The sequence below is a fragment of the Peromyscus californicus genome, unplaced genomic scaffold, assembly GCF_007827085.1.
Source record: "Peromyscus californicus insignis strain IS unplaced genomic scaffold, ASM782708v3 Scaffold_4__1_contigs__length_199733344, whole genome shotgun sequence".
NCBI lineage: Eukaryota > Metazoa > Chordata > Mammalia > Rodentia > Cricetidae > Peromyscus > Peromyscus californicus.
The window spans coordinates 165,847,790-165,865,083 of record NW_026294562.1 but is presented as its reverse complement, the minus strand read 5'-3'; the positions used below and the strand labels follow the sequence as shown (position 1 = coordinate 165,865,083).

General features: G+C 44.5%; 1 protein-coding gene across 7 annotated transcripts in view; it reads right to left on the bottom strand.

Annotated features, from left to right (window-relative positions):
• Znf541 (zinc finger protein 541) overlaps nt 1-17,049 on the bottom strand; it is a 39,173-nt gene extending 22,124 nt beyond the window's left edge. For 2 of the 7 annotated variants that reach the window (XM_052712864.1, XM_052712866.1), the window contains exons 1-2: nt 15,819-16,935; nt 2,029-2,432 (exon numbers count right to left, since the gene is read on the bottom strand). In XM_052712864.1, the coding sequence (XP_052568824.1) occupies nt 2,029-2,335 (307 nt within the window). In that variant the 5' untranslated portion in view covers nt 2,336-2,432; nt 15,819-16,935. The other 5 variants (XM_052712861.1, XM_052712863.1, XM_052712862.1 and 2 more) reach the window with 4 other exon arrangements.
• Between the last annotated feature and the right edge of the window lie 245 nt (nt 17,050-17,294).

The following is a 17,294-nucleotide window of genomic DNA, read 5'->3' as shown; positions in this document are numbered from 1 at the left end:
TAACAGACTTTTAACAGTCCAACAAGACTGTGATCTGACAATAACAATCAATTCAATCTTACATAGGAATCCAAGTACACCAAACTTTTTTTTTTTTTTTTTTGAGTTTGGGTTTGGGTTTTTGAGACACGGTTTCTCTGTGTAGTCCTAGTTGTCCTGGAACTCATCTGTAGACCAGGCTAGCCTCAAACTCATAGATCCACCCTCCTCTGCCTCCTGAGTGCTAGGATTAAAGGCGTGTGTGACTATCCCCCAGCACATTTTACTTTTCTAATTTACAACATTAATATAGCCAGAAATTGTAGCTCCTGCCAGTAGTCATCAGCATTTGGGAAACTGAGACAGGAGGATTACTCAGTCTGAGGACAGCCTGGGGGACACAGTGAGACCTTGTCTCAAATAAACAAATAAAAATGAATGAAAGTTGGACATGCAGTATATGCCTGTAGTCCCACGTACTCAGGAGGCCAAGGCAGGAAAATTGCTTGAGCCCAGGAAGTCAGGGCCAGCTTGATCAACAGCATAGTGAGACCCATGTCTCAAAAACAAAAAGGAAGAAAATGACATAAACATATTCACATATATGGACCTAAATTTAAGTTTCAAAGGCATGGAGTTGAAATTTAATTTTGAGGGGGCAGTATAACAGTTGAATATTAAGGAAGGCTAAACTAAGTGGAACCCTAAGAATAATTAGGGTTCCTGTGCCCAGCAAAATGCACACATGCCCACCACTAGTGTTTTTCAGTAGTGCCATACCACAGCCCTGGGCCTGGTTAGTGCTGCAGACAGTCTTCCCATATGAACGAACTCTCATGATTCTAAGACTTCCTGCTCTGCCATCATTTCAACACAGACACAGGCCTGACACTGCTTGGACATTTTTTGTGGAGTGGGGCCTTCAGAATCTTTCATGGCCACAAGTTTTTGGAACACTTCCTCAGACACAATCCCAATAGATTACTATCTGTGTATACTGGCATTTATATGTGGACTTCCCTGATTATAAACTGCGATGATAAACTCCCAGGAGCTCTAGCCCAGTCAACCCATTAAAGCAACTTGCCAGGAACCAATAAAGATGGTCAAAACCAAACCAAACCAAACCAAAACCAAACAAAAGAATTCTCTTCTATAGGAGGCCAACAGCAAACCAAACTGAGACTTAGCCAAGCTGTTCAATCATTTCACTAATTCCCCCTTTGTTCTTCCATGGCTGAACAGAAAAGTTCGGAACTGAGTACATTGGAGATGAACTATTACTGACAATATCCAGTATAGTTGAACAGACAGCTAGCTGGGCATGGTGCCACAAACCTATAGTCCTGGCTCCTGGACAGACTGAGGCAAGAGGTCTGCTGGAGCCTCAGTGTTCCAAAAAGACTAATCAGAAACAAATCAAGCACCTAATTCCTGTCTGGTACATTATGGTCTGTGGAAGGCTTTTGCAGCCTTGTCCTTTTTCACGTCTCACTACAGTTGTTTTGGGGCAGGAGGCATGAAAGGATTGGGGTCCCCTTACTTTACAGGGGAGGACATGAGGCCTGGAATAGTTAGACAAGCACAGAACTGAGTGGACAGGATCCTGGCTCATCCTGGAAGAATGAAAAGTGTCTTTGCGATACGGCAATGGCAGGCAAGTCTCCTACAAACCCGATGCTCTGCCCACACACCCACTTCTCGATCTTGTCCCCTAGGGTTAGTGTCCCCTTTCCTTCAGAAGTCAGGAACAATTCCAAAGTAGGCCAAAAGCCTCCTGTAGAAGCAGAGATTTTTGTTTTGTTTTCCTTTCTCTCCTTCCTTCCCTTTAGTTTAGGATGTTTGGTTTTGGAGACAGTGTCTTACTATGTAGCTCTGGCTGGCCTCAGATTTGTAGTGTTTCTCCTGCATTTATCTTCTACATGCTGAGATTATGAGCACGCATCACCATGCCTAGTTAAGGAGGAGAATTTTCCTAGCCAATGCTAGCAGATTCGATCCCTGGCTGGCTGTAGGAACTGTGGGTGCTCTGTTCATGAAGAGCCTCACCTTGTAAGGAGGTCTGGGATTCGGAGTCTGCATATTCTTCCAACAGCTTCACAGAGTCACTGTCCTTCCCTGAGTACAGGGACAGGGTGTCCAGATTGTCCTCCAGCACCTCGCTGGGCATATCCGATGTGGAGAGACTGGGGTCAAGGTCCAAACCACTTAGGCCAGCATAGAGCAGGTCCCGTGTGCTGGGGCCCAAGTCCCTGTTGAGTGTGTCACTGCAGTTGAGCCCTTGACTCTCAGAGAAGGAAGGGAGGTGCCCTTCTGATGGAAGGGCCCCCTCCTCCCCAAGGCTGTATGGCTCCATAACTTTCCACTGCCAGGTCCTGGCCAGAGCCTGTCTCCAGACAAGCAAGGTCGTGTCCAGAGTCAAGAAGGGAAGAGCACTTGCTGGCAGCTAGCTCCTGAAAATGAACAAGGAGAAATCAGAATTAAGAGGTGGTAGGTGTGGTGGGCAGAGTGTAGACTTGGAAATGGAGCAGCCCAAATGGGTTTGTCCTTGGCCATCTCACAGCTGCCCCACCCTGGGTGGGTCCTATGAGCCCCATTTCCTTAGCTGTCCACTGGACAGAAGAATAGCACATGGTGGACTGTAGAGTCCTCTCCTCCAGCTATAAACACAGGAGACCGCAGATAGACTTTAGTGTGTGTCCAGGCAGAAAAGACAAGTAAGGAAACCCCAAGTACCAGCAACAAGAAAACTCAAAGCTAGATGTGAAGGCACAAGTCAGCACACTGGGAAATTCAGGCTTGGGCTTAAGCTTGGGACTGCTTATCCATTTGTCCTGTGTGGCCAGGAGACCCATGAAATACCACCGCCCAAATGAAGACATGCTTTGTGTGTAAAACAGCCTGGACCGGCAAAGTCTAGTAGAAAAAAATGAGAATTAACATAGATTAAATGTTGAAGTTAGGCTGGGAATGTGGCTCAGTTAACAGAATGCTTGCCTAGCACACACAAAGTTCTAGGTTCCACCCCTAGCATCACATAAACCAGGCATGCCCATAATCCCAGCACTTGGGAGATGGAGGCAAGACATCCTTGGCTACATAGACAGTTTGAGGTCAGCCTGTGTTTCATGAGACACTGGCTCAGCCGTCCTCCTGCCCTGCTCCCCAAAAAAGGAATAAGAGAGGTTTCACTAACCACTTTCCAAAAATAAAAAAGGATTACAATGGAGTACTATGAAGACAGTGCATCCACACAGTAGATCAGCTACAAGACACACCCATTACCTTAGTCATCCAACTCAGACACACAAAAATCAATGAGCAAATTCCTCGAAATAGACAAATTACCAAAAGTCACTCAGAAAGAAGAAAGTATGGGGGTTAGGAATTTAGCTCAGTGGTAGACAAGCACAAGGTCCTGGGTTCGGTCCTCAGCTCCAAAAAAAATGAATTAAAAAAAAAAAGAAGAAGAAAGTATGTGAATGATCCTATAGCAAATAAAAAGGTTAGGGAATGTGCAGTGGTGCCCACCTATACTCCTAGCACTCTGGAGGCTGAGTGGGAAGAGCCCTGGAATCCAGGAGTTCAAGACTGGCCTAGGAAACACAAGTGAGTGGAGAAGAAAAGAGAACAGGGAAGATAGGAAGAGAGAGGAGAGAATGGGGAGGGAAGGAAAGGTAAGAAGAGGCAAGGCAGAGAAAATAAAGGAGGAAGAAGGAAAAATATTGAATTACTAGTTCAAATACTTCCCATCTATCCCATCATAGAAACACCAACAAAAATTAACTTTATCAAAACTCTCAGTAACGGCAAAAAGGTTTGCAGTCCCTAGAAGGAAAAGGTAACCCACTGGATGGAGCAGAGCTCTCGGGATACTCTAACTTACCCTAGCCCATCCCATTCCCTGGCTCAGCAGTGTTCTTGTAGAGGCGACTGTGTATCTGGTGTGGGTTCCTGGTGCTGGAAGGAACAGAGTAGAATTTGTTCTTAAAGAACCACAGCCTCCCATCTGACCTGTCCTGGCTCCATGAAAGCCCATAGCAAAGGCCTTCATCTTATTTTGCCCAATTTAGAAACTCCTCAGGGTAGAGATGGGCTGTGAGAGGATGGCTTCTGAAGCTTAGGGCAAAGAACTGACTTGCTAAAGCCAGAAAGAAAGCTGGGGTGACAGTGTATTACAAGAAAAGAACTGAAAGCTTTCATCCTTAGGTTTTTCACAGTGCTGAACACAAACATATCATACCACCCAGCAGCTGCTCTTCGTGGAACTAGTCTGTGTAGCTCAAAGAGCATCACCACACACAAACATGCATACACATGTTCATGACAGTTCTAATCACAGATGTCAAACCTGGAAGCTACAAAGAGTCTTCCGCAGGTGAATGGACAGTGCACTGTGTTGCATCTTGAGAACAGAATGCTGCACATAGTGATGCATGCCTTTAATCTCAGCGCTCAGGAGGCAGAGGCAGGCAGATCTCTATGAATTTGAGGCCTGGTCTAGCTAGCAAGTTCCAAGCCAGCCAGGGTGACATAGTGAGACCCTGTCTCAAAAACAAACAAACAAACAAATGGACAAAAAGCATTTTTGGAGATGGCTCAGCAGTTTAGAACACTGGCTGTTCTTCTAGAGCAGTGGTTCTCAACCTTCCTCATGCTACGACCCTTTAATACAGTTCCTCATGTTGTAGTGACTCCCAACCATAAAATTATTTTGTTGCCACTTCATAACTTTAATTTTGCTACTGTTATAAACTGTAATGTAAATATTTGATATTCAACCCCCAACAGGGTCACAACCCACAGGTTAAGAACTGCTGTTCCAGAGGAACTGAGTTTGATTCTCAGTACCCATATGACAGCTCACAACCATCTACAATGCTAGTTTCAGGGGATCTGATGACCTCTTGTGACCTTCATGGGCACCAGGCATGCCCAGACATATATGCAAGCAATTTACCCATACATGTAAAATAAAACAAATTTGGGGGGGTGCATAATAAGCTATCAAGCCACAAAGGCATGAAAGGACCTGAAATGCATGGATGATAAGAGCAAGCATAAAAAGGTCACATATTGTATGACTCTACCTATGTGGCATTCTGGAAGACAATGTTAAACAATGGTATCTGTCAAGGTTGAGAAAGGACTAACAGGAAAACACGCAGAAAGTATTGGGGTGGGGGTAGAACTATTCTGTGTGGAGAGCTGTAGCAGTAATGGTGGAAACACCACACATTAGTCAGGAACCACAGAATCACACCACGTAAGGATAGGTGCTAGTGTAAACACGGACTTAGTCATGCTCACCCCTGAAGCAGCTCTACATAATTCTGAGACTCTAGAAGGCCATAAACTTACAGTAGGGTGAGCACATGCTCTGAAAAGACCTGGCAAGGCTCCAAGTGTCCCCTCTGTCCAAGCTTTGCTCTGCGTAAGCAGGAAATGAAGGCTAAGGCAGAGCTCCTGTGTAGCAGTACTGAAGGCTGCTTCATACTCTAACAGGATTAGCTCCAAGCACCACTTGTTTTAGTTTGGTTATTGTTGGGTTATTTACTGAAATCTTTGCCACTACCTCACTACTAGAACTAACAGAACTGTTCAAGCATGAGGCCCTGACTTCAACCCTAGCACCCACGTAAAAGGCCAGGTGTGGCAGTGCACACCTGTAATCATAGTGCTGGGTGTGGGGTTGGGAGGATCTGGGGCTTGCTGCTCTGCCAGTCTAACCAAACTGGTAAGCTCCAAGTTCATGAAGACATCCTGCTTTAAAAACTAAGGTGAAGAAGGGCTAGGGATATGGCTTAGTGGATAAAGTGCTCACTGTACAAGCCTAAGAACCCGAGTGTAGATCCTCACAACCCACATAAAAAGCTGGGCTAGTGGCCTGCTTGTAATCCCAGTGCTCAGAGGTAGAGATGGGGAACCGCTGGGGCAACTGCTGACTAGACTAGTCCAATCAGCTAGCTCCAATTCAATGGCTCAAGTGAGAGGGCCCTGCCTCAGCAAATAAAATTCAGAGTGAGTGAGGAAGATAGTTAATGTCCACCTCTGGTCTCCACAGCACATACACATGCACAAGTGACAGCACACATGTGCATTCACACACATACACACATACATCCACAAAATAGATAATACAGGTGATTTAAAAAAAAAAAAAAGGCCGGGCAGTGCCTGTGATCCCAGCCCTCCGGAGGCAGAGGCAGGCAGATCTCTGTGAGTTCGAGGCCAACCTGGGCTACAGAGTGAGTTCCAGGAAAGGCACAAAGCTACACAGAGAAACCCTGTCTTGAAAAACCAAAAAAAAAAAAAAAAAAAAAGGATCAGCAGGAAAGTGTAGCTAGAGTTTTCCTGCCTGGCCCACAGTCAGGACAAATCTCTCTCACCCGCCAGTCCCACAGCAGCTCAGACCCGACCAAGTAAACACAGAGACTTATATTGGTTACAAACTGTATGGCCGTGGCAGGCTTCTTGCTAACTGTTCTTACAGCTTAAATTAATCCATTTCCATTAATCTATACCTTGCCACATGGCTCGTGGCTTACCGGCATCTTCACATGCTGTTTCTCATCATGGTGGCTGGCAGTGTCTCTCCCACCCAGCTTCCTGTTCTCTCAATTCTCCTCTCTGTTAGTCCCGCCTATACTTCCTGCCTGGCCACTGACCAATCAGTGATTTATTCATAGACCAATCAGCAACACATTTGACATACAGACCATCCCACAGCAGGAAAGATACTTGCTACCAAGCCTGAAAACCTGAGTTAAGTCTTCGGAACCCATGTGGTAAAAGGAGAGAATCAGCTCCTACAAACTGTCCTGTGACCTCCATACATGCACACATGCATGCATACACACACACACACACACACACACACACACACACACACACACACACTAAATATTAAAAAAAAATTAAGGTGAAGGGCGATTGAGGAGAATGCCGTATGTCAACCTTGGGCCTCTACATGCACACACACTTGAACACATACACACATGTACACAGCACCATGTGGTTCAGGTGTGTACACAGCACCTTGTGGAAACTAAATGGGAGTTGAGATACCTCCGGATTCTTAGAGCTTTCTGGGTTTCTGAAAAGCAGAGTGAGAGTGCACCTATAAGCAAAAGGGATCTTTCCACCATTGCTGAGCAGCTTCTACAGAGCAGGGCTACCAGCGGTGGAGAAAAGGACCCAAGCCCTTCATCAACCAGTAAAAATGAGCTCATTAGTGAGCTCAATCACTGGGCAAGCTTTAGTGAAACATTTCACTATTAGGATAAGAATTTATACCGTATCAAGCTGGTGAAAGAATACGCTGGCTGTACTTTCAGGAGGGGAGGCTAAAATCTTTTTAGATTATAGATTAGCCTATAGAAAAATGTCCAATATAAATCAAACAGTGAAGAGGAAGATGGAATAGGAATCTCACACAACTTAAGTAAAATATAGTTCTCTGAACAGATGAAGATAGGTTTCTTCTGTATCCCAGAATATAGTCAATATTTATAAGTATAATTCAGCTATTATTTGGCTTTAAAGGGCTTATTGGGAAATGTTATCATTTTTAGTATTTTCTACAGAGAAAATATTTTCCAGGTTCAAATAACCCTGAACTCTTGAATTATAACCAGTTTTTATGTTCAAGCTATCTGTGTATTATTTCTCCTGCAGTTGTACATAAAATGTTTTTACACTAAAAAATGACAAATACTATAGAACTGTATTACATGAAATATATAGAATATACAAATTCATAGAGACAGAAAGATTAGACATTATCTCAAGATGGAGAAGAAAGGAATATAGAGCAATGATTTCCTAAGTACAGAACTTCTGTTTTGTGTGATGGAAAAGCCCCACAAACGGACAGTACCAGGACATAATATCATGAATGTAATAAATCAATACAATTAATGTAATTATTGAATGAATACTGCAAATATAATCAATGAATACCACAAATGTAATTAATATCATGAGTGCAATTAATGAATATCATGTGTGTAATTAATATCTTGAATGTAATTCATGCCACTGAATTGTGAACTTAAAAATGGTTACAATTGCAAATATTATGTTCATTTAAAAATAAGGTAGAATGTAATCACCATACATTATTTGTGTGTATGACATTGAAGACAGCGATGTTCTAAAATAGAAAGTGGTGATGGTGTCATGGGCCTATGAGGATGCTAGACTAAAGTCTATCAAATTGTGCAAACAGGCAAATTGTATACTATGTGAATTACTTGTCAATAAAGACTTTATAAAATGTAAAAAAACAAAACAAAACGCCAGGCGGTGGCGGCACACGCCTTTAATCCCAGCACTCGGGAGGCAGAGGCAGGAGGATCTTTGTGAGTTCAAGGCCAGCCTGGTCTACAGAGCGAGATCCAGGAAAGGCGCAAAGCTACACAGAGAAACCCTGCCTCAAAAAAAAAAAAAATCACTCCTATTGAGGACTGGAGAGATGGCTCAGTGGTTAAGAGCACTGACTGCTCTTCCAAAGGACCCAGGTACAATTCCCAGCATCCACATGGCAGCTCACAACCATCTGTAATTCCAAGATCTGACACCCTTACATAGACATACATACATGCAAAACACCAAAGCCCATAAAAAATAAGGAAATAATTTAAAAATCATTCCTGTTTAGCACTTTCTCTGAGTCAGGTTTGGAACCAAGGGCTTTCTGAGCATTTAACTCACCGCTCACAGCAATCCACAGTAATTCTGTTATCACTTCTATGGAACAGTTCAGGGAATTAAAGGGTTAACCCAGAGTCACTAGAGAACAGGTGGGAAAGCCAGACCAGAAAACTAGGTATACATTTTAGGTCTTGCATTCTTTTTTCTTTTTTGGTCTTGGTTTTTTTGAGACAGGGTTTCTCTGTAGCTTTTGGAGCCTGTCTTGGAACTCATTCTGTAGATGAACCAGGTTGGCCTCAAAAACCCTGAGATCCACCTGCCTCTGCCTCCCTAGTTCTGGGATTAAAAGCATGCTCCACCACTGCCCCACTGCATTCTTAAAAACAAAACAAAAAACCAACCACCACAGTGCTCCAATTAAACTAGAAGCTGCAAAGCCAGACAGTAGCACATGACTGTAATGCCAGCACTTAGGAGGCTGAGGCAGAGGAATCACAGCAAGGTCAAGGTGGGTTTGGTCTGCACAGAGAATTCTAGGCCAAAGAGTAACATCAATAACCTCAGCAGACCTATAAGGTATCCAGGGTTGGGGCATGGGGCAGGATGACATTTGCTTTTCAACATATTCCTGAGTCCAGAACAATAAGCTTTCTCTGAACCTCAGGCAGGGTAAAACCCAAGGCCCAGGCTCCACACTGGCCATTTGCAGGCAGTAGAGCACATCTGATTCATTCTGTCAACAAACAAATCCAACAGGTATTTTAGCACATTCTAAACTTGGAATTTGAGGCTAGTCCTTGGGGGCAGGACTGGTAATCCAACATGACTGTGTGGATCTATTCCCAGGGGCCCAAATACGCAACATTTTTTTTTAAATGAGTGGTCCTGGTGGTGGTATTGGGTATCGAATGGAGGGCCTTGTACATGCTAGACAAGTGCTTTATCACTAGCCACAGGTCCTGCCTTCAGAGAAATTTGAGACCTTGAACTTGCTATGTAGTGGAGGCTGGCCTGGAACTCCTAATCTTCCTGCCTCCACCTCCCAAGTGCCATGAATGAGGCAACCCTTGTGGCTTCTAAGAATCTTGTAATTTTCTTTTTTACTCTGAAGACAATTTATAATAAAAAAAGCCCAGGAATACGTGGATCACTGAATGAACCCTTAGAAAGAAGCACTATGGAGGCAGTCTGTTTTTGTTCTCTGCCAGAAAGCACTACTTTGACTGTTGCGGGCTAAAGAGAGGAAGATGCAGGTAGATTCAGCTAACTGAGGTCCAAGTGATATAATGACCTCTTCTGGCCTCCACAGGCACCAATACACACATGTGCACATACGTGAGACAGGGTTTCTCTGTGTAGCCCTGGCTATTCTGGAACTCACTCTGTAGATCAGGCTGCCACAAACTCAGAGGTCCACCTGCCTCTGCCTCCTGAGTTCTAGGATTAAAGCCATGCACCACCATTGCTCTGCCAAGATAAATCTTTTAAAAAATGAAAAAAGGGGTTAGAGAATTGAGATACCACAGGGTCTTGGCTAAAGCCAAAAAGGGCCAGCAAGACAGTCAGCAAGGGAACTCTTTCCAGGAACATTAAAGATGCAGTGAGATAGCCATCCTCTTGTTAAATTAATGTTTGCAATCTGATTAAACTGGCTGGGCTGCCGTGTTTGCATTTCATTTGCAAATTAATTTTAGCTTTATAGCTGCATAAGGGCTGTGAGCTTTAGAACCTTATGCCTTGTTTATCATCATGGATGCCTTGTTGAATAGTGTAGAAAACAATTTAATTCAACACTGGGGATCCAAGCAATGCTATTATTTTTTCTTCTAAAAAGGCCCATCACAAGCCGAGGAGAGGGCTCTGTCGGTAAAGTGCTTGTTGTGCATGCATGACAGCCTGAGTCTGGATCCCTGAAATGAACATAAAATGATGGGCACAGTGCATATGCCTGTAACCCTGTGACTGACAGGGTCCCTAAATTTCATTAGCCAGCCAGTTCTGTGAGAGATACTGTCTCAAAAAATAAAGGCAGAGAACAATTGAAAAGAGACATATCTTGCCATATCATGCAACATAACACACACATTTATATTAAGAAATACAACACACACACACACACAAATAAAGGCCAATCAAACCAAACATGGTGGTGGCTCATATCATAGCTTGATATGAGACAGTGCTCTCAAGAGAGCATAAAAGATTACTGTGAGCTTAAGGCTAACCAGGGTGACACAGTAAGAACCTATCTCAAAATAAATAAACACATAATTATAATAAAATAAAGTTGAGCATGAGAGCAGATGTTTACAATCGCAGCACTTAGGTAGAAGGATCAGGAGTTCAAGGCCAGCCTCAGTTACTATACAGTAAATATAGTAATATGAGGCAATATGAAACCTAGTCTCAAACCACATACTAATAAATGAATAAATAGGGCCTATTATAAACTATAGACCCATTTTCTCTGGCCTACACAATGTTTTTGCTTATTGGATTCATCAGCAACATTTTTTTTAAATGAAGAGACTTTTATTTTCAGGCACAGTGGCACTTGCCTGTCATCCCAGTACTTGGATGAAAAGGTCATAAGAAGATCAAGGCTAGTCTGAGCAACATAGTGAGATTCTGTCTCAAAAATCAAGGGCTGGAGAGAGATCTCAGTGGTAACCATTTGTGTAAATGCTCAGCCCTTGTTCTATCACAGCACAATTAGAGAGGATTTCCTGTACATATACAGACTTCTATCATCTCTTGTAAACTATTAGATTTAATATTTCCTGACAGTGAACAACAAAACAGAGCCAGAGATAACTATTATCTCTAGCCAGGGCTCATGGCCTCCTCTGCCCATAGTCTCTACTTGTCTCCCTGGCAGACCCTTGTAATGATCATCCTCATGATAACCGCATGGACATTATTGAGGTTTTACCACATGCCAAGTACTGCTGAGATCACTCACATGCCATTTTTAGTTCCCTTGACCCCTCTCTGAGGCATGTGCTACATTATTAACCTTGTCATGGGTGACATAAAGAAAACCCAGATAAATAACTCATTCTAATTCAGTGTTAGAGTCCTGCCCTGAGCAGTCTGATCTGGAAGCCTTCACATTAAGCACTCGACTACACTATTATCCCACACAGGACATTGGACTCCTGCCTTGCACTCTGTACCTACACTGTCAACTTGAATAATCAAGGAAGACCTCCTCTTCTAGCCATATGGTTTTAACCAGAGGACTGACTTGTTTCCTCTGATCACTTATTTAAAGACTGGATTTTGTCTTGTGTAGTAGTGGCACATGACTATATTTCTAGCACATGGGAAACTAAGGCAGAGAATTGAGAGTCTGAGGCCGTTATGGACTGCATAGCAAAGCTCTGCCATAAGAAAAAAATGAGACACAGAGGAATCTGAAGGACACTCACAAAGAAAATCTCTGGCATTGAGTCAACTAAAGGAGGAAAGGAGACACAGAAGTTCCTTCCTTCCCACAAGCTGTCCTAGCAAAGAAGCACTGACATCTAGAATAACAATCAGGGTATGGTGGCATACACCTCAGTTCCAGCCACTGGGGTCGAGGTGGAGGCAGGTCTACCAGGAGTTCAAGGTCATCCTCACGAGTACACAGTGAGTTCAAGCCTGGGACCCTGTTTCAAAAAAGGGGAAGACACAAAATAAAAATCTAGAGCAGCAGCATTTTTTTCTTTCTTTTAAAAAATATGTAATTAATTTTATGTTCATTGGCATTTTGCCTGCATGTATGTCTGTGTGAGGGTGTCAGAAGCTCTGGAACTGGAGTTACAGATAAGCGTGAGATGCCATGCGGGTGCTGGGAATTGAATCCCAGGCTTCTTCCAGAGCAGCCATTGCTCTTAACTGATAGGTCATCTCTCCATGTCACCAGCCCTTTCAACTTCTTTTTTCCAAAACAGGGTTTCTCTGTATAGCCCTGATTGTCCTGAATCCATTTGTAGACCAGGCTGGCCTTGAACTCAGAGATCTGCCTGCTTCTGCCTCCCAAGTACTGGGACTAAAGGTGTGTGCCACCATGCCCAACTACATTTTTCTTAATATGGTACATGCAGGGTCTCCCAAGAATTTTTCAGGAAGTTCAGAGGTCAAAGCTGTTTTTATTCTCAGTGAAGACACATGACACAGTGTCTCAGCTGAGTGCATGATGGCTATACATGACTGTAGAAACATGTCAATAGAATCCTTTGTACTCAAACTTTCTATCATATAGCTTTTAATTAAGATGTCATATGTATTCACAAGCAATGGCTTCATTGTTATTGTATTTTGTCATGAAGAACAGAATGTGGTGCCAGGCAGTGGTGGCACACACCTTTAATCCCACCACTCAGGAGGCAGAGGTAGGCAGATCTCTGTGTTTGAGGCCAGCCTGTGATACAGTGAGTTCCAGGAGAGGCACAAAGCTACACAGAGAAACCCTGTCTTGAAAAACAAAACAAAACAAAACAAAAAAAGGGAATAGAATGTGATATTTAGTGTTGTTTTGAAACAGGGTCCTACTATGTAGCTCTGGCTGGCCTTGCACCCACAGAGATCTGTCTACCTCTGCCTCTCTGATTGCTGGGATTAAAGGCAGCCACCACTATGCCCAGCCTGTTCTTATTTTTTTGTAACAGAGTCTTACTGTTTCCCAAGCTGATTTCAGACTCAAACAATCTCTAGCCTCTACTGACAGAGGAATCATAGGCCTGGCCCACTGTACTCACTCGGATTTTTTGGCCTTGATGTATTTCTTGTCCTGCATACTTCATACAAACAACAAAACTTTCAGCAAGTCACATTTGACCGTATTTAATACTAGCCTCCTGAGTGGCTGGGCTGCTCCACCAGGTCTAGCCACTATCTTAATTTTTCATTGCTGGGGATCAAACTTAGTGCTTTGTGCATGGTACACGATTGCAAGACCATGGATTTGTAAATTTAAAGATTAATTCAGAAATGTTTGAGATAATATCTTCAACATATTTAATATCTCAGGAGGGTGAATGCAGATACCCAATGACTTAATTGAAATTCTAATAGAAAAATACTAGTCTACATATTTTACATAAAAACCCTCTGAGATCCTCAAGAATTAAAGGTTTTTGTTTTTCCTGAATCAGGATCCCACTGTGTAGCTCTGGCTGACCTAACTCTCAATTCTCTTCCCTTAGCCTTAGTTGGGGATTATTGGTATGTGCTACCTTACCCAACTAACAGGTTACTGAAGACCAAACGTTTTTCTTTTTTTTTCCAGAGCTGAGGACCGAACCCAGGGCCTTGCGCTTGCTAGGCAAGCGCTCTACCACTGAGCTAAATCCCCAACCCCAAAAGTTTAACACCTAATATTCTAAAGAGAAAAAGTCCTCTAAGTGTGTTTACCCTGGTGAGTGCATTTCCTACAGGAAAAAAAAAAATCTCTAGGTCTGGTGGTGTAGCTCAGTGGCAGAGTGCTTGCTTAGCATGCTCAAGGTTCTGGGTTGGATGCCCAGCAAAACTAACAAAATTCGTAAGCCTAAAACTTCAAATATGGCAGTGGTTAAATATATTTTCTTTCCTATTTATGTATGTATGTATGTATATTATTTGTTATTTTTTGAGACAGGGACTCTCTACATAGTCTTGGCTGTTCTGTACCTCACTATGTAGATCAGGCTAGCCTTGAGCTCAGAGATCTGCCTGCCTCTGTCTCCAGTGCTGGGATTAAAGGTGTGCACCACCACCACCACCACCACCACCACCACCACCACCACCACCACCACCACCACCACCACCACAACCAACTCAAAAATATATTTTCTAAGGCCTCACATTGTCTTTCTTTTTTTCTTTTCTTTCTTCCTTTTTTTTTTAAACTGTTTTCTTGAGACAGGGTTATATGTATCCCATTTGTATGCTTCAAATTCATAGAAGAGAATGGCCTTAAACTTCTGATCCTTTGGCCTCCATCTCCCAAGTATTGGCAGGATAGGTGTGCACTACCACACTGGGTTTTATACAGTGCTGGGGATCACATCAGGGCTTCATCCACGCTAGGCAAATACTCTCACTACTGAGCTACACCTCCTGCCCTGCCATTAAAAATATTAGTATGTTTTGCCTGCATATATGTCTTCCTACCACATTCGTTCAGTGCCTAGGAAGGCCAGAAGAGGGCACTGGACCCTGGGACTGGGTTAACCGATGGTTACGAGCCATCATGTGAGTGCTAGGAATTGACTCCAGATTCTTTGGAAAAGCAGCCAGTATTCTTAACCAACAAACCACCTCTCCAGTCCCTGCCCTGCCATTTGTAAACTATTAAGCTAATTGTTAGCATTAGTTTTGTTTTGTTTTGTTTCGAGACAGGGTTCCTGTGTAGCTTTGCGCCTTTCCTGGAACTCACTCTGTAGCTCAGGCTGGCCTGGAATTCACAGAGATCTGCCTGGCTCTGCCTCCCGAGATTAAAAGGGTGCACCACCACCACCCGGCTTAGCATTAGAATTTAACTTTCACATAAAGACAGTTTATAAGCCTTATCTTAAAAAAAAAAAAAGTTCTCTTCTTGCAAATCCGGCCCAGTATTTCTTTTTTTAAATTTTATTTATGTATATAAGTGCTCTATTTGCATGAATGCTTGCATGACAGAAGGGGGCATCAGATTCTATTACAGATGGGTTGTGAACCACCATGTGGTTGGTAAGAATTGAACTCAGGACCTCTAGAAGATCAGTCAATGCTCTTAACCACTGAGCCACCTCTCCAGTCCCCCTGGCCTGGCATTTCTGATTGGTTATCTGCACTAGCTGTCATCACTCAACGGAGAGAACACAATTTGGATTGTTATAATCCCCCCTACTATGATCCCTCACGTGCTTGTCCCTGTAGGGATCTGAGTTGCTACCCCTGAACCAGCAGAAAAGGTAAAAGCTTTTTTTTTTTTTCAATGAACATCAACAATGAAAACATACTTCAATCTAATAAAAGTCTGCCTCAGAAGAGGTCAACCGGCATGTGCCCCGAGATCTCTTTCAATGATTCCCTTATGCTTATACTTATCCTTCTGCTGATTTTGCCAGCAACGTGTATGGTCTTCATATTGGTGTAGAGATGCTCAGAAACGCTGCAAGAGTGATCCACACGACACAGCACGTGTCTTTGAACAGGTGCAAAAGAAGGAAACTCACCCCAAAAGCAAGTGAGTGATTCTCCAGGAAACAGGAGGGCCTGGCTTAGGCCCCACAGGAAAGGGGGTTCAGGTGGAATCGGACCTTCGCTATCTCCTCCTGGAAGGGTGAGGTGGTATTTTTTGAAAACTCATCCAATATCTTTTGCCCTGAAAACAGGTGGTGAAAAGGAAGGGACAGTCAGAACTTGGATCCCCAAACAAGCAGGGAAACAGGCATGAAATTGAGAAGAAAGACAAATGAAGCAATACTAAGTTGAAGAGATAAAGATGGAGGAAACTACTTTCTTTTTTAAAAAACAAAAACAAAAACAAACAAAACAAAACCTTATTTCTTCCCCACCACCCCAGCCAGGTAAGAGGAACCTAGAGGGTTTTTTAGGGGGAAAACAATCTAATTGTGGCAGAATTGATGATGAAAAGGATTTTTTGTCGGGAAAGTAAGAAGGGAGGTTTGGAGAAGCGAACACATTAGATGAAAAACTGGAAGAAATGAGTTGGTTTCTTGTAATTGGGAAAGTATTCCAAAAGGGGGGATTGTAGTCTCGATATTATTATTATTATCCTATTTTTTGCTGGAAATTGGGGAGATCTTGGCTGAAAAAAAAATAGTATTTTTGCTAGAAAAAGCACAAGGAGAGGCATGATCAAGGAAGAGAGGAGAGTTGGTTGTTCCTGCTCAAAGATCTTCAAAAAGAGATACATCCGGGTCCCCCAAAACGGGACACCTGAGGAGGAAGGGGGCGGTCAGCAGAGGGGCCTGCGAATGCAAGGCCGCGGTGCAGAAGGCACAGAGGTCGGGTACGGCCCGCGGCGCGAGCTGGGGCGCTGCGAGGGGGCAGTTGGGGGGCCTGGCAGGGACCGGGTAGAAAATAAAGGTGGGTGCAGTGGCCTGGGGGCACCCCAAGAGCCTTCTCCAAGGAGGAAGGGGCTGCGGGGGTGCAGAAGGAGCGTGCGCGACGCGGAGGTGAGCGGCGTCCTTGGGCAGGGGCCACAGAGGCCTGCGCTTGGGGAGGAAGATGAAGCCAAGGAGAGGGTGAAGAGGGGTCGAGGTGAGAGGAAAGCGCGGGGGCAGGCAGGGCTAGGGAGGAAGGGGAAAGGGGCAAGGGCAGCAGCAACCGGGTTTTACCCGCCCCCGGGGGCTCGCGCGCCGGGCCTCGTGCCTCGCGCCTCGCGGGGCCTTCCCAGCGGCCGCCCGTCAGCCGCGAGGCGCCCGGACGACGCCCGGCGCGCACGCGCAGCCCGGTCCCGGCCCCGGGCGCGTGCGCCTGCCACGGGGTGTGCGCGCGTGCATGGCCCGGCGCGTCGTCGCGAGCGGTGCCCCGTGCGGTGCGGCCCGGGCTCCTGGCGCGTGCCTCTGGGCCCGACGCCCCGCGGCCTAGGGGAAGGGGGGCGTGGCCTCTGCGGGGGGGGCGGGACCGGCGGGGGGGGGTCATGTGACCCGCCACCGGGCGGGAAAGGAGGCGGTTGGTCGCCA